This window comes from Dinoponera quadriceps, unplaced genomic scaffold, assembly GCF_001313825.1.
Source record: "Dinoponera quadriceps isolate SergipeBrazil2010 unplaced genomic scaffold, ASM131382v1 scaffold2723, whole genome shotgun sequence".
NCBI classification, from domain to species: Eukaryota; Metazoa; Arthropoda; class Insecta; order Hymenoptera; family Formicidae; genus Dinoponera; species Dinoponera quadriceps.
The window spans coordinates 893,969-918,010 of NW_014556868.1; the positions used below are offsets into that span (position 1 = coordinate 893,969).

The window sequence follows — 24,042 nt, forward strand, 5'->3', positions numbered from 1 at the left end:
GGGGGGGGGGGGGGGGGGGGGGGGGGACGTGGATGGTCGGAACGAGAATTTTTCGCGCGTCGAAAATTTCCCCCCGTGACAAATGGCGTCGGTTTCTCTCGTGCGTCACGCAATTCCCTCTTCTCGCACGGTAAAGGACAGGCTTTATTCGCGGCCTGGAGAGCCTCCCGTCCGCGGATATGTGCGTCGCGACACGCGACTCTAGAGAGTGTCCTGAAATACTGAGTGTTTCGGCAATCTTTCCCCCCTCTTCTTTATTCAGTCTATTCAGACTCGATCTTATTCTCAAAAGTGTGCTATTCATCTTGCTATGAATTTTGGTTCTTTCGATTTTCCGTCAGTATTTCGAGATGTTTGTTTGAATTCGTCACGAGGATAACGTGAAAACTTGGCGATCGAATTGACATTGTATTTTCATTTCGGGCACAAGAATCATGGCGTCGATCTCGCGCCCTTATTATTAGAATGAACTTCATCAATTTATTCAACTCACCAATAAATAGCTGGACGCGTTACTGCTCGTGGATTCCCTCTTCTTCTGCGTCCCGCCGACGGCGGAGTCCCTTTGCACCAACGACGTCATCTTCCTCTCGCATACACAAGCCGCGGCACTTATCACATCACGTGACACTTTACGGCGAAACTTAATTAACAAATTACCGCGCACTCCATCGAAGAGGAAGGCAGAAGTGGAGCGCACGCTTTCCGTGAGTCACCCTCGCGTCGTATCTGCAACGGGAAAGAAAAATGACGGCGATTAAGCACGCGCGGTTATGTTATATATAATTATGCGCAATTATATTTATCTTTTCAACGAATTCTCTCGGCGTTTTTCGACGCGGTTCCATCGCGCCTGGTACAGTTTCGCGAGAAAGTTGAAATACGAGCGGATCGACGGCGGACTCGTTAATCTGCGAGGAAGTCGCGAAATTATGCCGTGGGAGTCGTCAAGGCCGCGACCTTCCTGAAGATAATAAACCTAAAGGCGAGTTCGGTCTATGCTGTCTTTCTCTCTCTCTTTCTCTTGGCATTATGGCGGCCGTCGGTGGCAACGGCGCGATGGGAAAACGAAACAAACGGGAATCATTCGTGAATAAGTCATGACGCGCGAGGTATTTACGGCGGTTCCCTCGTGTTATGAAAATCATGGCGGAAGAAGGGCCGATAAATACCATGGGAAAGCGTGAATCCTCCTGTCCCGCATAATTGTCCCATTAGTATGCCAAATAATATCTGCGATATTTACATCGGGAGATCTTGCGACGCGCGCTCTTCCATGCGACCGACGTTACGTTAAAAAGTATCCGTCTGCGGAAAAAAATCCTAATTTCAAACAGTGAACAGCTTCGTCTGCGAAGTGTATATGAAGGAGATACACACGTGGGAAAGAAATATTCGGTTTATGTGACTGATTCTCCGTTGTCTGAAAGTCAGATGAAACTTCGGAAACGAGGAAAATACGAAGATTCCCGCGTAGGAGTTTACTATTCGTAATCAATTGTTCTTAGTTGCGCCAACGGAAAATTCAATTACATTAACCGAGTTTATTGTTTTCGTGTAGATAACGCAGATTGAAGACTGCAGACTGGAACGTCACCAAACGGGACAAAGCGACCTTAATTCGGAAATATCCGATTCATCAAATTCTAATCTTCAATCCGCAATCACGAACTTACTGAAAAATCCAGTTTGATGTAAGTTTAGAGCCCCGCTGTCATATTCGCGGGAAAATTCGACTGCTTAAACCGCCGGAAACGAGGTAGAAGGAGGCGAAGGACCCTTCGCGAGGGGGATAACCGCGCGCAATTACATCCAGTTCAACGTGTTATTACGCAACAAAGGCCGCGCAGTCTAGTTCCGTTTCCTACGACGAGTTTTCGAACGACGACTCGTGAGAACGCGACGATGGAGACGCGCGTTACACGCGCCTAGCGAACGATCGGCGAGAAAGACGATCCTCCGGGTTGTCCTCCTACGTCATCATGGAAACTCGCCCGAACGATTTCGCAAGCGAGGAGGCAATTTCAATCGAGACTAATCGACGTAGAAATGAGCCCGACGGCGGCATAAACGTTCGCCGAGCTCCACGGCAACGAGCTTGGTTGGAAAATCACACAACGACGGAGGCATTCGAGGTCTCGCATTAGCATTCACTCCCTGTTCACTCGTCCGCCACTAAAATGTTTCAAGACGAGGCATTCGCGGCGCGTTGCCACGATTCGATCGGGGACACGGTGCAACATTAGGGGGCTTCAGAGAGTACGATGACTTCATCGGCTCCAAAGACAATCGTCTTACAAGCGCGGAATCAGGCAATTATTCGGAAGGTGACGGAAAACAAGTTAACAACGATGGCAAAACACTTTAATTGACACGTCGTCTATCACGCTGAATTCCAGTGATTTCAATGCTTAACTGAAGTTTCAATCACCGAAGATAAACGCAGATAACTCGAGACATGCGCGTCTTTTATTTGGTTTTATTGCCTCTTTATCGGCTACGTGAGCAGTTTTTTAAGTGTGCTTAATTACGAAAACAATTTTGTATGACACGAATAACGAGATAATTAAGTCGAAAGAGCCGAGAAAGAGAAACGAATCGCTTTATCGGAAGAACGAGTGACGAATTGTTATTCTTGCATTTCTTACTCTTATATATATTTAATTATCTAGTTATATCATAGTTTCTTTCTTGACGTCTGCTATTTTGGTGCGGAAAGTAATGAAAGAATTCCACGGTGAAGGTGCGACAGCGCACTTATCAACCCAGCGAAGGCATTTCGCGTCGCAATTGACTGCACCGCGCGGCAACAGGTGGCCGCAGTTACACGGCAAGATGGTTGCACTCGCGTTGCACAGAGCCCGCGGAGTGTCCGTAAGAGCGTCGTTTTCAGACAACTCGTGCTTCTTTCTCGGACTCCACCATGCTGCTTTATATTTTCCCGTATCATCGCGCGCTTCCTGCGAAAAATCGACCGAGCGGGAATTAACGCGCGAACGAATCTCCGCCGACTTCTCAAGCTTCGGCCTCACGTCGCTCGCTGTCAATTTGTAAAAAAAAAAAAAAAAGAAAAAAACTAACAGAATGTCGGTAACCGTTAATGAAACCAGACACCGTGAGGCAGGTGTGCGGGAGGCTCCGGTACGTAATAATAATCTCTTACTGTGCGATTATACCGGCAGGTTCAAGCTCGAACGAGGTAAGCGATTACGGTATTGTTCTTCGTTTCCTCGAGACCGCCTATTTTTCTCTCACGCGTACATCCGAGTGTCGTTGAATGTGAGAACCGCGCGAACAGTAAAGGAGACGAGCGAGTGAGAGGGGGGGGGAGAAGAGAGGAGGGGGAGAGGACCGGGAGAGAAGAAACGGCGCTTTTTCTGACAATGAGAATAATAATATGCAAGGATAATAAAATACGAAAACCTCCTCTTTCCCTCCTTCTTTCGTTTTCTATCTCGAACTTCCCCCCCCCCCTTTCCTCCTTTCGTATTCTCGTGTGTTACGTTAATCGCCGAACGAAAATTACCGCTCGAATGCACGAGGACGGTATGCGAATTCGGGTGCGGATATTTGTGAGTTCGCGGATTCGCGGCACGGAAGGTGCATTCCGCCGAAGCGCCGACCGTACTTCCTGTTCTCTGAATACGAACGAGGAGGAAAGATCCCTTACTCGTTCACCCGCGGTTCAGGACACAGGTGAGGCGACGGAGCAGCGGGTGTAAACGCCTCCGCGGATTTCGCGGGGGAACGTCCGAAAGCGCGCGTGTTGTATGAATCAGCGCCGTTCGTGCGAAATTCATCGTGCGAACGTCGTCCGGAGTAGTGAAACGTCGTTTCATTCAAGGGGGATTGGAGAGAACGAGGAAGTGAGGGAGGTGCGGCGAAATCGCGGCAGAGGAAGGGATGGGAAGATCGATTAGAGACACAGATCGATTCTATTATCCGATCGCTTCGATCGTCACCATTGCTTGTGATTTCTCTCTCGATAAAATTGAAACCGCCATCTTCGTATATGTTACATACGCCGAGACATATAAATGTACAGAGTGTTCAAAATTAACGATTTTTTAACTTTACCGAGAAATTCTCCGAGCAATTTAGAGTCGGATTTTTTCTCAAACAGAAACGTCAAAACATCGACAATTTCCGAGATGCGAGCAGTTAGAAAAACTTTTTGCGGTCGAAACTTCGAGCTACCAAATGGATAACAAAATGATTTTTTACAATCAATTTCAGTGCGGAGTCGGCATTAGTAGAATTTTAGTTTCAGGCTTAGCTATATATATGTATAATGTTATATATAATGATACGTTATGTTGAAAGCTGAATGCCATGAATAATCATTTCCCTTAACGTTTCTTTCGTTAACGAACAATTATTATCTGAATGTTCAGAAAACCTCTTGGTAAAATTAAGGTCATGATTTCTCCGGGACATTCTATAATCATATATAATATAATATGATAATGTGTTAATATATTCTGATATTATAATATTATATATGTATAATATTAGTATACGAATATATCACGTATATGTCATGATAATAGAAGAGGAAAACTCTCACTTTTTCAACGTTTTGTGTATTAAAAACATTGAATTTATATTAAGTCGTGGCACAGAAACTTAAGATCCCTTCGAAATGTATCGTAGTGAGTCATTCTGATGTAAATAAGTGGGACCGATATCAATGACTAGAGCGACTTTTATCGTTCTAAATAGGCACTTGATTAATGATACACGAAGGCTACGCGGTTTAATTACGAAGGAAGTATCTGCTAAGCTATGCTAGTTGCATAATAATTAGTAACATAACAATGAACGTATACAAGGTAATCACCGGCGCACGTGACGTGTTTACTCACGTCTTCGAGAGAATAAATTATGAAAATTCTAAGTTTGATCGAAATTCTAACCCTCAGTCACATACAGAGAGAAAGAGAAAGAAAGAAGGAAAGATCCAGCAATGCCAAGTAAGGCCGGAACGTTTTCTGCTCTTGATCGGAAATGATCTCACCCGATTGTATCTTAATTCTCAATAGCGTCAAATTAAATCGGTTTTATATTACATATGTAACGTATACGTATCGTTGCGTTAGAAAAGTCTTATAACAATGGATTTCCTGAATTAATACTAATTTATAAATTTCTAAAAATATTTAATGAACTTTGTGATTAATAATTTTATCCAAAATTGAAGTGTTGAATGTTGCGACTGTAATAATATAATAGATATATCCGCTTGAGACAGTCGGGATATAATTTAATATTTGACATTTAGAAAGTCGGAAAAAAACGGATTTATCGCTAACAGGTTTTTGATTGCAAAAAGCGAGCGAGCAAAGAAAGAGGAAAAGAAACAACAAGACACATACCGTGCCGTAGGTCACTTCTTCTCGCGCCACGACGTCACACGCCAACACAAACGCACACGTATATTCCAGAAACACACAGGTACACTCGCGTTCCGTATAGCCGATTATCGATATTGTCAATCGACGAACGGCAAGGTAAATCGCTTACGGTACACCGGGAAGGCGTTAACTCACGATAATAATCGATCTCACCGGCGAGACGAGCCTCTCACGCGGCGACCGCGCGGATCGCCAGATTTGAATATTGGAAAATTAGCGATATTTTAAACGAGAACATAACGACCAAGACGACAACGACGACGAGAATGCGGAGGGCCTCGGGCACCAACACTGGTCCCAGCATTAACGTCATCATCACCATCAACCGTCTCCCCCGCCACCATCAACCAAACTACCACCACCATCACCAGCGGTCGTCACTGCCGACGCATCGCTGAACCGCCGTTGCTGTTGCTGCTTGAGGTAGTTGATCCGTAAACCTATTTTCTTTAGGATATTTTTGAAATTTTAACAACTTACGGATCGAAATATGAACTATATACATACGTGTACTATTAGAAAAAGATTGACCGTGTAATATTTTTAAAGTTTTTAACGCTCGACCGCCAAGTGTGCCATATAAGTATAATAATTTTAATTGCAAATTGTAAATTTGTAATAATTAACTTTGCATTCGTTCGATTTAATTACATTTTGTATATTTGCATATTTATGTATTAATATTTACGTATTAATTATATTAATATAACTTAATTTCCGGTAAGACGTGTACGGTGTATATAAATGAAAGAAAAAGAAATATTCGCAACGAAATAAAAAAAAAGAAAATCTCGGTCACGAAGGATTTTCCTCCCGACACGCCGGCGTCTAATCATCGAACACCGAGTTATTAAGTATTTAATGACATGCGGAGAACGGTAAAATATGCAAATGGCCGGCGATTAGCGCGAGATTCTGTTTCAGCGCCGACGGAATTAGTCTGCGGAATAATGTTGTTATTTTCTTATATAAGCGCGGTGGTTTCTAATTGCGGAGTAGGTATCGTCATGTTCCATACAAGGTTTCCATTCGCAGGATATCATTATCTATGTCGATAATGTATGCATTCGTCCGTGACGGAATCAGTATCGAGATAAACACTCGGCGGACACGACGATCGAGCGGACCGCCCGAGGCGACGACGTCACTATTACTTTAATGTCCGTGATCGATTTTCCTTGAACCACTTTATCTTGCGTAGACGATTTTTTTCGCTATAGATCAAAGAATAAATCAAAACAACTTAATGGGCGTGGTCACTCATTTTGTGTTATGCAATCAGAACGAGACTTCTAGTGACCCCGTCCTTTACCGCGACGCTGCGCCAATTAATTTTTAATTAATAAAATCCGTGCACAGAGAGGCCTCTGTGAACTCCTTATTAACTTATCTCACTCTCTGTCTCCAAGAGACAGAGCTTTAAATTATTTATTTTCTTAAATAAATTGTTTCTTTTCTTAAATTATCCACTAACATTTTCATCTGATCAACGTTAACGTGTCGATCGCTACGTTGAATTCACCTGTGAATCTCACCAGATCAGCATTCTTGTTATGTTATATGTTAATGATATTTTATAGTTTTCTTATTTGATATTTTTTCTAAATAGTCAATAAAAGTATTCGGTCTCGACGGAAATGAATCGGAATATTTGCGATCAACAACAATAATTTTCATCGTTGATGAGAAGCGACGTAATGGAACGGTCGAATAGAGCGTCGATAATGAGGTCGACGAGGAGATGTTTTCCGTGATGGCTGTTTATTGCGAGGTACGCCGCTTTTGCACAATACATCTCGTTGTATAACCGGTGTAATCAGGCGTCGGAGATCGGGCGAACACTGTTTTATGGTGACGCATGTTATTTCCCGGCGGAACAGCCTAGTTACTCCGAATTTGTTAATCGCTGCTCTGAGCAACATTTCGAGATCCCGGAAGAGCGCGCGAGTACACTCGTGCATGTTGCGTTCATACGCGCGCGCGTGTGTGCGTGTGAGCGGCCGCAAAATCGCGAAGGAAAAATGTATCGATCACGGAAGACGATTCGCGTCGACGAAATCGCTGATTAGTTATTTCCGTTCGGAGAACTCGCGAGGAAAAGAGAAAAAGAGAGACAGAGATAGAGATAGAGAGAGAGAGAGGAAAAGACCGTTATTGCGTCATCCAGTGATCATTGAATCCTGCAACGACGCGACGCACTCGTTCGAGCGTTGATGAATAATTGCACCGCGTCACCGTCACTTTTTCTCATCTCCAACGTCAATATTTCGCGATTTTTTCCCCATTCGCCAATCGCAGAAATTGGATGATCGTGTAGCAAAAGAGCAGCATTTCCGAGAGAACGGGTGGGAGAAAGAGAGAGATCCAAGGTCGCTTTCCGGGATGCCCGAAAATCCCCCGAAATCGCCGCGATCCTAACAACACGCCATCGGACGACGGCGGGTGGAGTTTAATTGAAAGCCAATTAGCATCACAAAAGGCCGGCGCCGACGCGGGCCGGGTGTGCGCGCGAGGATTAATTCGGCATGTCTTCGCGGAACTTTCACCCGATCGCCGTCCCGCTTTGATCCGTTGCGACGAAGCGCTGATAATTAATTCGCGCGCTCACCAGTGATACGTTTCGCGAATATGCCGACGCACCCTTCGTCCTCCCCTTCCCTCCTCCTCCCTTCTTTCTCTCTCTCTCTCTCTCGTTCTCTCGCCTGTCCCTTTCTCTCCATGTAGTGCAACCGAACACACACGTTGTTTTAATGACGGCGGACTAAGTTCGCAATTGAGGTCGCACGATTAATTAATGAACCTCGGACGGCCGTGTCTCGAAGAGAAGGAACGCGAGCGGTCGCGTTGGTGCATCACGTGCGCCGCGCAACTTTCTTCCTTCGGATGTAAAGGCGCGCTCGTAAATTTCTCCTTGCGGAGAATCGGTTTGGCTGAATTTTGCCTAATAGTTAAAAGACTACCGGACGTGTTATGGCCGCAGGAAATTCCAGTTTATGAAACATCCGTTTCATAAGAAACGAATTTGGTTCGTGAGAATCGGATATTCCGTTTCCTTCGATCGCGGTCGATTTGTATTCGTCGTCAGATGAATCCGATCGAACTTTTTTCTTCCCTGCGCGTTTCTTTTTCCTCGCCGAGCGTCACTTCGCTTTCGCGTTATTTGGCGGGGAGATCGGTTTAATAAATCGCGCACACGACATTATCGCGGTGAGAAGATGTCGAGAAGGAGGGTTACCCGACACGTGTCGCATGTTGTTGTTAAATAGTTGAACTTGCGAGCTCGGCGAGATATTATTGGCAGCACTTTAAACACGAATCGCTGTTTCACGATGAGGGATGTACACACACATATGTACGTATACACGTACAGGACGAGCGGGTCGCTGTTATTACGCTGCTAATTAAGGGCGTGTAATTGGGCCGCGTCGTCGCCGAAGGGTCACGTTGTTCTCATGAGACGTCTGCCTGGCATTTCATTCAGCAGAATTATGCCTTTTTACCGCGGTTGGTAATATCCACGCTAACCGTATCTTATTACCAGCCGTATTTTTCGTGCGTCTCGCCACGATGTGATCTTTACCGATGAGAGAGAGAGAGAGAGAGAGAGAGAGACCGACGTTCTAGTCATTAAAATGCGATCTTTTCACCAGAAATTTCAAGCTTTCACGACGATATTGTCATTTTTCACGCTTGAGCCTCAAAGCCTCGGAATATGTAATTTCCGTCTCTCTTTCTCTTTTCTTAATTTGAACACTAAAATATTAATAACAAAGACGTCAAAAGTTCAGGATACTCGGATATTTTTCAAATTACCTAGTTATTTGTTTCAGGTACACCCGAGTATCCAGTAATATAGAATGCGGCGTTGAAATCCAGGCACGAAAAAGTTTTTTTCAAAAGAGTTAAACGGAAGAGTTTCCATGAAGAAATAGTGAATATTTACTGATTATCAGTAGAATGCTGTCTTAATGATTCAATTAGTGACGTTTTCACTGATTCAATCGCAGAGTGTGACAAAACGTTACTTCCTCTTCATACTTTCATTCGCATATTGGCATAAACATTTATACAAAGAAAATACGTAATTTTATTCAAACAAATTGTTTAATTCCGTATACCTTGACGGTACCTAGGAGTTTAGGTATCTGGATATCCGAGTACAGAATTATCCAGTTTACATCGACACACGGCATTAATTAATCATCTTTACCGAGAGCTCGGAAAAACGTGTTTATACGTTTCATTAACTCGGAAAGGTACGCTTCCGCTTTTATACTTCGGGTATTGACTTTCCGCTTATTAAAATATCACAATCCATTCGCGTACCGCGTGCAGTGGTTTTTAATATCTCTTCCGCCGATCTCCGGGAGACGCGAACCGGCGAAACGGGGAAGGCACTCTGGGCGAATTATGTCCGAGTGTGTAACGAGCTCGTGGAAATTAATCGCGGCGAAGTGAAAGAGTCGAGTACGACACAGCGGGGCGAAAACGAGGCGGCCGGGGGGGGGGGGGTGCAGGGGAAAAAANTGCCGTAAAGGGAAGAAGCTCCCGGACTAATGGCCATGGTGCGAAGGGTGGCTGTCGGTCCGCAGCACGGACGGTCCAATTCTCCCCGCGAAATACAAGGATTCAACATTAGCGCGAGGATGCTGCCGCAGTCGTCGAAGGGTCCGCTTCTCGGCGCGCCCCCGACTTGAACAACACGAGTCGAGCCGCGAATACGACGGATGGCGTTTGAGAGTTCGGCGAGTTCGGTGAAATTGCAAATTCGTCAATGAAGTCAAAGTTAGGGAAGTTACTTGTTTTTCGGTAAATTCTTTTAAAAGTTACTTTTAATCGCCCGTTATTCGTCACCCGCTGAAATAAGGAACTCGTTGTTACGTAATACGTTTTGATATTATTTAAAGTGAAACATGAGGTATATAAGAAAGAGAAAGATACACTTCTTTCTTTGATTTTACTTAAATATCCTTACATGTGGATCGATGAGAGGAATATATTTTTTATGTAAAGAAATATGTAAATAAATCGATGCGTGTGTTGGAACCAACGGAATCTTGCTTGAACAAACAAACGAACGAAATTCCATCGAGCACGGCGTTTAGTACGATCGAATAAATTTTTATATCTGTTAGAACGAGTTATCAATCGATTCAACACACACAATTGCGACTTGCCAACAGCAATTGTGTCAACGTAACATATGTCGTTGCGCCAAAGCATAATTCATTCAGGGGACAAAATATCCCTTCGAATGATTAAGACTGACCGCCGGTTTTGTAGAGGTCCAACCGTCCGTTTGCTCCCTGCACGACAATATAAAATTTCTTGACGCTCTAAAACTATTTTTTTTTCCATCGCACGATCGCCCAGATTTGCAGCGTTAAACTGGATCCGACCGTTCTTTCGTCTGATGCGCGCTCGCGAAGGTCGCGCTTACAATGATTCGCTTCGCGAATGGGACGGTTATAATCAATGCTAAATGCATGCTTTCGATATGGGCCTTGTGTCATTAGGCGAATCGTGAATTGCCGATTGCCGGTTTGCGACAAAAGTACCGGTTCCTTCTTTGGGTCGCACATGTAAATAGCGGAAGTTCTTGCCGCTTCCCTTCGCCCACCCCTCCGTCTCATCGCATCCTCGCGAGAGTACGAATTTGTGCAAATTTCATGAAATTAGCCTCTCAACGAGATCGCCGCCCCGTATATCAGCCGTGGGCGGCCCATCGGCGGCCGGCAGTCTCTAACAGACGACGACAGGCTAGTTTACGCGGCTCGTTTTCGGGATTCGGCGCTGGCGGAATCGAGGCACCACTCTGCAACCCCCGTGTCTTGGTGCGTGCGTGAACGAGAGAAACATGCCCGGTGAAACGTGCGGCCGTGCGCTGATATGCGCTCTCGTAATTGCGCTCGTCGCGGTGGACCAGGCGAACGCCGTAAGTCGTGATCCAGTTTTGATCGTCACGGTGAAACTCGCGGTTGCACCTATCGAAGATACTAGCAGGGCAGCGGAGTTGCTCTTTCGAAAGTAACTTGTTAAGGAAGACCAGTCAAGTAGGCGTTGAATCGTGTATCGTGCCAAGTATCGTGTTGAATTAATCGATATTAAAGAAACTATATGATTCTATTAAAAGAACGAAGTTACATTTGAAATTTGAAGTATTAATTGTAGTATATATGTTTTTCTAGATTAATTATTCTCCTAGTTTCATCTTTCGTCGATATTCAATGTGATGGTAGTTATCGCCTCACTCTGTGCTTGTTGCGAGAAAAATAGTGGGGAAAATGTATAAAAGTAATGTAGCAATAATTAATAATTAAGTAACGCCGCAACGCGTTTCTTTTAGAATATAGGCAGTTCTCTTGTGTTCTAAAAAGAATATTTTGCAATTCCTTTTCCACTGTTGCTTTCATAATAAATACTTGAACGAAAAGCCAACATGATCCTTAGATCGATTTAACTCGGTCTCCCTACTGTTACGCGGAAAAAAGTGATGAAAGTTGCATCAATCAAATCAAATGATCAAAATATCGAAAACGTAGAAGAATCGATCAAGTTTGTAAACAGATTTTTATATACGATTATGTGTGTGTGTACGCAAAATCATATTAAAATGATTGATTTGATTGCAACTTAGGTGATGTCGATGGAACAGATTCAAAAGACCGCAGCGACGATACGAAACACGTGTGCAGGGAAAGTAAGCGCGGATATAGGTGAGTGTCGGCTGTGTCCCGCAATTTATTTTGCAAAATCGGCGAAGGAAAATGAAAGGAAAGCGAGGAGTAGTCGGCGACGTGTTGAAGTAAAGTCGCGCGAATATACAACCGCGTATGCGACTTAGTCGAGAAATTATAGCGATCTTCGCTTTAATTTCCGCTCGCGTTTTCCGGACGTTGCGCAACGCCCACGCGGACCACTACTTTTTAGCATTACGCTATTTTTAACCGCCGATCAGCTACTGAAATCTGTATTACGCGATATCTGCGTTTCACCGACATCACGGATTTTTTTCAGCTGAACTCGCGTCGCTTTTAATTCCTTCGGTACGGTGAGAAAAATTCAATGGCAAAATATTAAATAATATTAAAATAAAATTACTAAATTATTAAATAATACTAAATAGCATATCCACTGATTTCTGTGATTTTGTATCGAAAGAAGAAAATTTGTTAACGCGTTAACCGACATATCGATTTCCACGGATTGTAGTTTGAGAAAGAAAGAAAAGAAAGAAAGATCTAAGTGATTTTTAATTTTATTAAAGACACGGTACAACATATTAATCCCACTTAAATTACTGTTAATGTCAGCCATAATTTTTGGCTATAATAAAAAAGATAGGCGCATGTGAAGGCTTTTAGCTAAAGCGAAGATTTATTTGGCGAAGTTGTTCTGCTATTAGTTTACATTATTGAGCTTAATATCTAATGGATCTTCTTTACTTTGGTCGAATACCTACAAAGCTGATACATATTTCTCTTTATTTTTTCAGCAAAGAAGTAGAATATCGATATATATGTATAAAAATTTTTGTTATTACTAATATTACACAAAATGTATGTAGCTAAATGTCTCATCAATCATAGACACTTTGTATAGCAGAATTTATTGGGAGTACAAATTAGTTCGGTCCGTTTTTCTGTGGTCAAAAATGCATTTACTTCAGAACAAAATAAATGAACAGATTAATCAAAGTATTGTCCATCGCTGGCTACTACTTTTTCCCACCTCTCGGGCAATTTTCGAATTCCATCTCGAAAAATGTCTCGTCCTTTGAGACCATCCAAGTTAGGAGGCAATTTTCGATTTCTGCGAAAGAAGTGAACCGGTGACCTGCCAAATCGTGCTGCATCCGTCGGAACAACCAGTAATCAGAAGGAGCAATGTCCGGCGAATACGGTGGTTGCGGTAAAATATCCCACTTGAACGTTTCCAAATAATTTTTTACGACTTTTGCGACATGAGGCCGAGCGTTATCATGCAGAAGAATAACTTTGTCACGTCTTTGCTCGCATTCCGACCGTTTTTCTCGTAACGCACGGCTCAAACGAATCAATTGTAGCCTATACCGATGGCCCGTAATGGAATCGCCAGGATCTTCATCGAGTAATGCCTCCAATTCTTTGTCTTCGAATTTTTTTGGCTGTCCAAAGCGAGGCTTGTCTTCAACGCTGAAATCACCATTCTTGAAACGTCGAAACCATTCCCTACATAATTTATCAGTTGGAGCATCGTCACCATAAACTTCTACAAGCATTCGATGCGCTTCAGCTGCACTTTTCTTCCAATTAAAGCAGAAAACTAAAAACCTCCCGCAAATGCTGCTTAGTTAACACAAAATTTGACATATTCAACACAGTAAAAAACAGGGGTTTTGTATGAAACTCTAAGCGATATAAACTGAATATTATTGACAGATGTCTAACCTCTCTGAAACCACCGAAATCAGCTGTCACTATGAAACATTCATAACAGCCAGAGGCATCTTTTGAAAACGCACTGAACTAATTTGTACTCCCAATATTATAAAAATAGTTTTCCTGATTGTAATTATTTTACTACAGTATAATTATAGTCTCACGAAAATACAGAACACTTTCCTTCTTATAATGTCGAAATTTTCCAATAAAAATTGTTTGTCAAGTTGAACGCACAAAATTTATTGCAATAGCAAACGTTAAATCTTGCTACTTTTCGTTCTGCAGATGTCGTTCTCGGAATTCAGAAAGGCGAGTACCCGGACGATCCAAAATTGAAATGTTATACGCTCTGCGTAATGAAAACGATGCGAAGCGTAAGCGAGAAACGATGTGATTTAAATACCAACGTGACGAAAATAATTAGACACGATTAATCGTATACATTTTTTTTTCTGTCTTCCAATCAAGTTTAAGAATGGACGTGTGGACGACGGGATGATGACTAAGCAGGTGGACATGATGATGCCGGCCGATCTTGCGGGTTTCTTGAAAGAATCCATTGGAGTCTGCGCGTCCGAACGTAAGTCTACATGGAAAAAGAATAATTTTGCTGTTGTAGCAAAATCGTCGTTGCTACCGCATATTCGCTGAAACAGCGTTCGGATTTAGCAGGCATAACCAAATTAACAAATTATTAGTAATTAGAGCGGAAAATATTGTCAGTAGGATAGAAAAATTTGCTGAATAGATTTTAAGTGATTATTGCGGCTCTAGGATTTTGACGTGAATATTGTGGCTCTCTTCTTTGCCTGTACTTTAACACACGGAATATTGAAATTGTTTCGTTTTCGCAGCTCCTACCGGTGACGATTGCGAGACTACTTTCAACTTCGTCAAGTGCATGTACAGGACCGACTCGGAGCACTTCTTCTTCCCTTGAGCATAGTCGCACGGAGACGCAATGTTCGATCACACTGCGATCGCGCACGCAGAAAACGCGGCACGGACGAGAAATTACGATCAATTATTTTTTAGCAGCCAAAGTTAAACGTAGAAGTACACGATCACGTGGAATTTCGCGAGATCGCGTCGAGACCGACACGAGATTACACGGCGATCACTTAAGAATGAGAAGCAAACGCGCAATGCACTCATACACACCACACGTCTCCACGTTTGGAATTGTAAATCTCTGAACGTGAACAAGAAAACCTGTACAAATTGCACATGCAGTTTCCAAAAATTTTCCCCTCCTTCCTCCCCCTCCCTCCTCCCTCCCCCCGAATGCTTCAATAAATATAAAGAGTTAAAACGAATGAATCCTAACGTTCCTTGGACTGCGTGTCCGCGATAGGAAATTTTTTCCGAGTATAAGTGACCGATGATTAATTATTAAAGACGAAATGATGAAACCGCTACGCAAGATAAATTATTGTCAATGAGCGTTTCAACAAGGGACGCGCCGTACGCGCGATACTTTCTGATTAAAATTCTAAAGCTGATGAAGCTATTAGTTCTATAATTGCGCATATGGTTGGCAGAATTTTTAAAAGTTTCCGGATTTCTATAAAAATAAAACTGAAAAATTAATTGTAAGACGCCAAAAGTTATGAATTTAGATGGTGCATATATACATTTTTATATATATTAGATATTAAAAACCTAAATATTTAAATATGTTTAAATGTGTTTATTTGAAAATTTCTGTATATTTTTTTTTTTATTCGAATTTGGAAAGTTATATCAACGATGAATGCGCCGTACAGGTATCTGTTACGTCTTTACCGAAACAACGCACGTGATACTCTCTGATTCAAATTTTAAATAAATTTACAGCACCAAATGATTTAATTCTCTGCTCCCTGAGAACTCACAATGCTTAGTGCAACTTCCTTACTTTTTGGCTTCCATTCTTTCAAGATTTCCCCATATTATCTAGCAACGCCGAATGCTTAATTAATAATTCCGTAATATGACTTGCGTAATATATTTGCGATCCCGTCGCCTGATATCCGGCTGTAACAATGTGGGCCCTCGGTGTCGCTAAATATTGCTAATTATGTCGGCTGAATGGTAATTTAGGTGTATCGAGGCGTGCCACCTTTGACGGAAAGTGAGATCGAAATTGTCGGTTCTCCCTCTGGAAAACTGTTCACTTTATTCTCTATAAAAGCGGCCGGACGTGTTTGCGCGCGACACGATATTCCAAAAGAAGGCCCAGTTGCGAGAACAGGGGCCGTAACGTGACACAAGAAGAGAAGAAAGGATTGGGAAAGGATTAATAGAACCGTGAACGGTGCATGAGGATGAAGAACGTCGTTCTCTTCGTCTCGCTCGTGGTGGCGATAAGTCTCTTTCGAGATGCCGAGAGCGTAAGTTTCCCGATAAGAAGAGCGCGCGCTCGTATCCGATTGATTTGCAATCAAGTTGTTGCCTACCATGAGTGAAAAAATCTAAAAAATGAACAATTTTCGGTGGCTATTCATAATATATTTATTTATACCGATATACATGTTTTTACACCTGAGGAAACATTTTTTCTTAAATGAGAAAATATATATTTTTTGAAAACCACTTTCTAAAGAAATATAATATATGATATTAATACTCATAACATTAATAATATAATACATTTACATTAATTACAAGTTAATAAATTAATACTTATATGATATAGTAATACCATTGATTGAATATTTTGTACTCATTTATTTTCTCTTACTGTAGATTTGATAAAATAAATTTGCCAAATTTAAATTTGAAATTAATTCGCTATATAAGCTAGCAAAATTTTATTTAACTTTTAGCCATATTTTTGTTGTCCTTAGCTTCAAGCTTCGCTTCGCTTATTGCTGACATTAACTTTATTAACTTTATTAACTTCGGAGAAGTATTAGCGATCAATGATATACTTACTTACTTACTTGCTCGGAGTTTAGCTCGATTTTGCGATTTTCTTTCCAGAAAAGATTTACCTTGGAGGAGGTTAGAGAGACTCTGGAGCCGGTGAAGAAAATCTGCATCGAGAGGGTGGGCACCGATCCGAGTACGTAGTAAATCTGGCCTGCGGGTGAACTCGCTTGCTCGAATTTTTGCTTATAATGTCGCGAAAGAAAAATTTTATATTAGAATTTTATGTCATTATATTAGCGACCAATCAAAATTTAAACATAACAAACGTTCAATGTTTACGATGACACCAAAATATATTACAAAATTGGACAACCAACACTGAAAAAAGATTTACTTATAACCTTCTCTCTCTCTCTCTCTCTCTCTCTCTCTCTCTCTCTCTCTTTCTCTCTCGTGGAATTCGGAGTTAACTTTTATTGGCAAAAATGTCAAGCCGAATCAAACAAGAATAATTCAGCTTTAGTAGATTTCGTCTAAGCGAGAATAAAGCGATAAGGCTCTAATATTGCACTGTGACTCAGAAATGATCGAGGATGCGAACAAAGGTAAATTTGTGCCCGACCGGAAGCTGCAATGCTATTATAAGTGCTTGCTGGTGATGACGAAATCCGTGAGTAAAGATCCTTAAGACTTTTATAGCTGATAACAATCACAACGATTTCGCGAGATTCGCACTTTCTGTCGTACAAGTCGAGCATCTCAAATTATATGAAACGTATAATCTAAAACAGTAACGAGAAAAACACTGATTCGTGTCTCAGTCGAATGACTTTTATCGTATGATTTACCGCGATTATTTATCTCGTCGCAAACAATGTCGTAACTTCGTGTCACGAAAACACCCGATCGTGCCGAAATTTCGGGCGAATAATTTTTTCACAAATAATGTGGCCATTTATTCCAACAAATGCGATTAGCAAGCACTTCCATGTCACTTCGTGATTTATTTGTCGCAGATGTCAAAGGACGACCAGATCCAGGAGGAAATGTTCGTAAAGATCGTGGAACTTATGTTGGACGAGAAGTTGGTGGATCCAGTTATGCAGGCAGTGATACATTGCGGGCCAGTCGGTGAGTAAAGTTGATTTCAGCGATTTGATTGATGATTAAACATTATGCAAGATCGACAGTGTGAATGAAGTTTAATATACTGCGACGTTAATGAATAATATATTTAAATAAGTGAACAAATAACTGCTTATAACGATGACATTTTTCGAATTTTGGTATGTTCTTTTTCAAGTAAATAATTTCTCTTCCAGGACAATGGATTTTTTTCAAAACATTGCATATCCTCTAAATAATTATTTAATAAATTATTGTAGCAATACATAGCGACGGAAAAGTTGTATTCCTTTCTTTCTTACAGCTATGCAAACAATGGAAGGATGTCAACTGGCGTACGAAATAACCAAGTGCCTCTACGAATACGACCCAACGGTAAGATACGCGCATATATCAACTCGATTATCTCGCAATCTTACAATTGTTTTCTTTCGAAAAAGGCGCGGGTTTAAAATCCGTTGTTTTTACAGCTCATGTTCTTCCCATAAAACCATCACTCTTCGTGGATCCTTCTATGGACGACTGGAATGTTTTCTCGTTTTTCGTCAACGCAGAAATAATTAGCTTCTCTGGTCGAACGAAGCAACTTGAAGCGCCCGCCTATATTCAGAATTGTACTTTGGATCCGACAAATTACGTCAAAAAGTACACGAAATATATATCTATCACGAAAATCTGGTATTCATTCCTCTTCTTTAACATCGGAGCTACTAACGATGTTACGATTACGATAATAATATTATTAACAATTCTGTGGATCAGATAAACAGGTATAAAAAAAATATGTGATGCAACAGAAAATTTACCGTTTTAGTTGTATGTGACATTAATTGAAAATAAATATAAAATTAAAAATTTTAAACTTATCGATGTAAAATATAAAATTTACCGACATAAAAATGAATAATTTTTAAGAGAAATTGTAAATTATTAAATGAACTAAAAAATTATTAAATTAAAAATTCTAATTTAAATGAGTGATTTATTAAATTAAATTATTGTAGTTACATATGCTTTTATAAGAAATTATAAAGTAATTTTAAAGTAATTTAAAAGAAATTATAAAGTAATTTTAAAGTAATTTTAAGGGAACTATAAACTAATTACTTTATCTGCTTCGGTAGTTAATTCAATTTAGCAGTGTTAATTTAATTTAGCCGTGTTAAAAGAAGATGACGAAAAAGGAGTTAATAGTTCCCTCCATTCCAACTACCTCGACATTTTATATAACGCTTGTTTTGCAACATTTATCGCAGGTCCGTTAATATTTTTTTCCTTTTCATAGTTATTGAAAATATTGTCCAGACATCAAGGAATAAATCAATCGATTTGATAAATTAAATGAGGTTAATAATAGACGAAGAAAGATGTGTTTTGACACGCAAAACGCAGCGTTCCAAGAAAGACGCGTTGCAGTTGTCCAGAAGAGACTATTGCACAAATGTACAATTGATGAATAATTACCGGTTTCCTCGGTGTAAGATGATGTATATAAAGCATTACGATGCGTTATGATGTGTACACACGAAGTTACGCGTGGGACTCGAAATAGCGCAATATGTGTAGCTGCACTGACGAGGATCGTGTAAGAGCCATATGAGAAAACAATCAAGCAAAAACCACAATGATGCTCACATACATGGTTTATCTTTTTAATACGAATTCGCGATGGCAATTGTTGCGAATATTGAAAACAGTGTTACAGGAAGACAAAAAAAACAATGGAAGAGGTAGTTTTCATTGCCCATGCGCAGTGCGCAGAACTCTTTGCGGGATACGTACCTCTTTCTTCTCTGAATCTACGCAATTTGCAAACCTATAAGCTGATTTTTCAGAACAATACTGCTCCTGCGCATTTTCGTCGAGAAATGCGGGAAATATTAAAGGCGCTCGGTATATATATATATATACCGAGCGCCTATTTCAATTTCTTATATATATATATATATATATANCCAAATTGCACAAAGAACAACGAAATAATAAATATTTCAATTGGAGCAACAGAAAAACGACATAACTTTCTTACCAACCTAATATATATATTTCTTTCTTCCTAAGTCCTGTGCCTCTTTTGCAGAAGCGTGGTGACCTCTCTCATATGCCTGTGGTGCGCACGCTGATTATACACAGGCATATGGGCCCTTCACAGTTTAACGCCTGTTCTGAACGACAAATTTCTAGAGAGGCGTTCACATGGCAAAGATATTCTCGATAGATTGCCACTTCTTTTCGAGGAGAGACACGAGCGAAAATTTTTGGTTTTTACCGGGTCGAACCCGGGACCGCTAATTATAATAGCACAGTAGATCAGTGCGCTGTCTGCTGCGCCACGCTCGTACTCATATATACGAGGGTTAATCCAGAAATAAGGTTCCCATCAATTTTACAAATAGACAACATTGTTTATTCTCATAGAAATTTACATCGTTGGAAAGATGAAACTTTGCTCTATTTTTCTACATAATCGCCATCTTTTTCTACGCATTTTTGTAGACGGTGCTCCAATTTTTGTATCCCAATGTCGTAGAACTCCGCCGCCAACCCGTTGAGGAAGCGTTTCACCTCTTCTTTGACTTCATCGTCGCTCCGGAGGCGCTGGCCACCCAAGTGTTCACATTATCACTTGTTCCCCAAGTTAAAGGTATAAAAATCCCCCCAAATTTTTCCTTTTTCCTCCAATAATTAACCTACAGCCGTAAAATTAACGTGATATGTAACTATCTAAATACATGATATTTTTGGATGTCGAACATTTGAAAATTCGTGTTATCTAACTATGCAAATTCTATGTAAATATTACAAATATTATTGTATTACAAAATTTTGTAAAATTCGACAAAGTGAGTGATAAACGTCCTACGCGAAGTCAAATCAAAATCAATGTAGTTCAAATCGTAACAAAGAGTAAAACTTTCTAATAATAAATTAAGACCAGCTCTATGAGATCATCAAGAGTTCATTTCAAGAGATCATTTATGTTTCAATAATTTATGCACACCTGTGCTCACTGAGACATTTTTAACGACAATATTTGGATCATTATCGCGTATTCATAGTGACGTTATGTGACATATGGTACCTAAGTAAGCACATGATAATACGTAACAATAATGCAATTAAAATATCAGAAAATTCCAGAATAGACTCAATAATAACCTAGTGTATTTGTTACAAAGTTAGTAATGTGCTATATGTAAGAAAAGTCGCGAAAAATAACAATATTGTCGAATTAAATTGTCAAGTTATAAAATTACATGCGTGCTCTGTCATTTAGCCATTCGATTTAATTGTAGTTTATATATAGGTATCCCACGTGGCACTAATTTGCATATTATTATATATAATCAATTACATACATTATATTCCATTTACGTGAAACATAAACGTCAAGCATTGTCAAACATGATTCAAGCGTGATCAAAGGCGAATTCTGTCTTTTCATATTTTTATCCTTATTTTGCAATTCTGATGCCACGCTGCAATATAAATTAAATTGTGCGTAAAATGATAAGTTATCAAGTGTATTATATAATGGATGTACGTCATTCCAAGTCACCTATAAATATGCGGCGTTAACTGAGATACTGCACAGTATACGACGAAAAGCCTCTCGCTGCTTTTAGCTTTCTTGCATTATACTTAAAATATAGGATGAAGATTTTGATTATTGTGGGTGTACTGGCTGTCGTGGTAAGTAGGAAGAAATACCCAAAACCCTTGAGAACCCGTGAGAATTCACTCGGGGTAGCACAATTTAGATATGGAATCAATGAGCTGCCTTCTTAACAGCTTAACTTTATCTCAAAAATGTTATTTAAAGCCTTATTATCTCACTTGCACACATGAAATATCTCTATATTATTGATTTACATAGCAATGGAACACATCAAGTACATACATAAAATTATCTGAGACTATAAAATTCAAATTCATCTTTAACCCTTTCGCTTCGGATGTCCAGTCCGCCGAAGTACTGTCTCTGTACGGGCGCGCGCGCCGCGAATACGCACAATATGCGTTGTTGCTTTATATACGTTTTCCTAGGTCTTAAGTAACAATTTTGCTAAATAAAACAATCTTTGTTACTATATAATGATTATTATTTACATTTTTGGTATGAAAATATTTACAACTTAAAAGTTACTAGTAAGATTTAAATTTTAATTAATTATTGTCCGCAAACAAGTTAATATATTAATATAAAGTGATTAGTAGTATAAGTTAGTATGATAAATTCTGAAGCACGGATCTACGCATAAACCAACATCACACTCTTTACACTCGTATCGTGAGTCGGATCTTTTGTCATTCTTACTGCAGACGACACATCGCGCGGCCGCCGCTTATAAGCGGCGCTCGTACGCACAAGACATATTATGCGCGCCGCTTATAAGCGGCACTCGTACCCACAGGACATACTGTGCGCGCCGCTTATAAGCGGCGCTCGAAGCGAAAGGGTTAAATAGCACTCTTATTCGCGACTCTTTTTGCTAACTATTTTTACGTGATTTCCTCCGTTAAGGAGATAAAAGATAAATGTTCAACGTAAGGTGCGCTACTGCTTGCGAATACGAAATTCGGACGAGTTGCAAATCAGTCTATTTTGTAATTGAATTTGATTACTAATTGAATATAAAACAATTTCTTACGTATTTGTGATTAATTCTATGATATCAGGCGGTGGCTTACGGTTTTGAAGTGGCCGCAGTGGTAAAATTCAGAAATGACCTCAGTCGATGCTCTAAAGATATGGATGAATTATCGAGTGAGTATTAAAATTCAGAATATCAAATGATGTCATAATAAAAATAAAATGATTGCTTATAACAATTTCACTTCATTATTTAACAATCGATGGGGAACTGTATTAAGATTTGCCGGCTCTTTCGTATTGTATCAAAGATATCTGGCATAATATTTCGAAGATATCTTTATTGCGCTATCGGGACATTTGAAAAGTTCAATTCATTTTATGCCTCCTCGACAGTAAATCGGTCACTTTACGATATAAAGTATATAAATAGGTAAAAGAAATAATGTCACGACTATTACGTAGTTGATGATTAATTAACTCTACTAAATTCTATAAAGTCAAAGTTGACTGAAAAGACGAACCGAGCATTTTGATTAACCTGATAAATCGTTGACGATTATAGCTATCTCTTGAAAAGCTGATTACGAGAGTTTTGCATACTTCATAGAATAAGCAACAATATCACAGTGATAGATTTAGTGATAGATTCGCTTTATTTGTAACAAATAAACAAATTTATAAATCTCATAATTGCATTATTACATTTTCGATTTATTAATATATTAATTTTAATAATATATTAATTTTTAATTTATACGTTATAGGTAATCCGAGTATCGATAATTTACATTGCGTAATGATCAAGGATGGTAAGGTATGTATATTTGTACTTACACAATACGGCAGAATTTATTTTAGAATAAAACCCCGTATTCGTATTTATACAGATAATATTTCTGATAGATAAAGTGACTAGATTTTTTTCTTTTAACCGTGGATACACTACCAAGCACCATACAAGAATCACTAATTCTGTTAATTGTTACACTTCATGGCATAATATTAATTCATATCGTCATCTATTACAGATGCTTAAGCCGAATGGCGAATACGACCCGAAAGTAGCTTTAAAGAGACTTGCGGATTTGATGTCCGATTCAGGCAGAGTAGAAGTGGCGCATGCGCTATTTAACAAATGCTACAAAGAAGGTAATTTATTTTATTAACGCCTTGAAAGACATAACTTTTCATAACTATTCAATTCTCTTTTTATTGTAGCGGTTGACAGTGGAGTCATCGGCGCCGAGCAAACAAAACAAGTTCTCACTTGCAGCAAGGCAATCTTATATATGGTCGACAAAATAAATTAAAAGCGCAATCCAAAGATTTTTCTTTAAGTAAAGTATATATAAAACGTTTTCTGTCTAATTTTTCTATGCTTTATATAATTTTAGATGTACATCGTTTTCTTCTCTATTAAACTGTATGTATTTTGTTAACGATTTAATAAAGTAAGGTTCGCATCAGAAAACTTTCGATGATGATAAATGAATTTCAATCGAAAGCGGCAAATAATTATCCCAACAAATGTCAGACAACCATAGATTCCTTTCGAATTGTATTAAAAAATATTTGTATTATTGTATTGGGAGTACAAATTAGTTCGGTCCGTTTTTAAAAGATGGCTCTG

General features: G+C 39.9%; 4 protein-coding genes across 5 annotated transcripts in view; 3 read left to right on the forward strand and 1 right to left on the reverse strand.

The window, feature by feature from the left end:
* Positions 1-5,525, reverse strand: part of LOC106748325 (protein sprint) — a 165,551-nt gene extending 160,026 nt beyond the window's left edge. Inside the window, exons 1-2 of one of the 2 annotated variants that reach the window (XM_014626729.1) lie at positions 5,376-5,525; positions 494-729 (exon numbers count right to left, since the gene is read on the reverse strand). In XM_014626729.1, coding sequence (XP_014482215.1) covers positions 494-583 — 90 coding nt within the window. In that variant the 5' untranslated portion in view covers positions 584-729; positions 5,376-5,525. The remainder of the gene's footprint in view (positions 1-493; positions 730-5,375) is intronic. The other variant, XM_014626730.1, reaches the window with a different exon arrangement.
* A 5,746-nt stretch (positions 5,526-11,271) lies between these two features.
* LOC106748310 (general odorant-binding protein 72) lies at positions 11,272-14,982 on the forward strand. Its single transcript, XM_014626699.1, has 5 exons — positions 11,272-11,349; positions 12,052-12,130; positions 14,123-14,211; positions 14,306-14,417; positions 14,692-14,982. The coding sequence occupies exons 1-5, from the start codon at positions 11,272-11,274 to the stop codon at positions 14,775-14,777; spliced, it is 444 nt and encodes a 147-aa protein (XP_014482185.1). The 3' UTR covers positions 14,778-14,982.
* A 1,148-nt stretch (positions 14,983-16,130) lies between these two features.
* Positions 16,131-18,453, forward strand: LOC106748311. The gene is made up of 6 exons (XM_014626700.1): positions 16,131-16,209; positions 16,802-16,883; positions 17,272-17,360; positions 17,707-17,821; positions 18,120-18,190; positions 18,286-18,453. Exons 1-6 carry the CDS (start codon positions 16,138-16,140, stop codon positions 18,301-18,303), a joined length of 447 nt encoding a protein of 148 aa, XP_014482186.1. The 5' UTR covers positions 16,131-16,137; the 3' UTR covers positions 18,304-18,453.
* Positions 18,454-21,423: 2,970 nt separating this feature from the next.
* Positions 21,424-23,780, forward strand: LOC106748309. Its single transcript, XM_014626698.1, has 5 exons — positions 21,424-21,508; positions 22,496-22,583; positions 23,177-23,226; positions 23,441-23,561; positions 23,631-23,780. Exons 1-5 carry the CDS (start codon positions 21,470-21,472, stop codon positions 23,720-23,722), a joined length of 390 nt encoding a protein of 129 aa, XP_014482184.1. The 5' UTR covers positions 21,424-21,469; the 3' UTR covers positions 23,723-23,780.
* Positions 23,781-24,042: the final 262 nt, after the last annotated feature.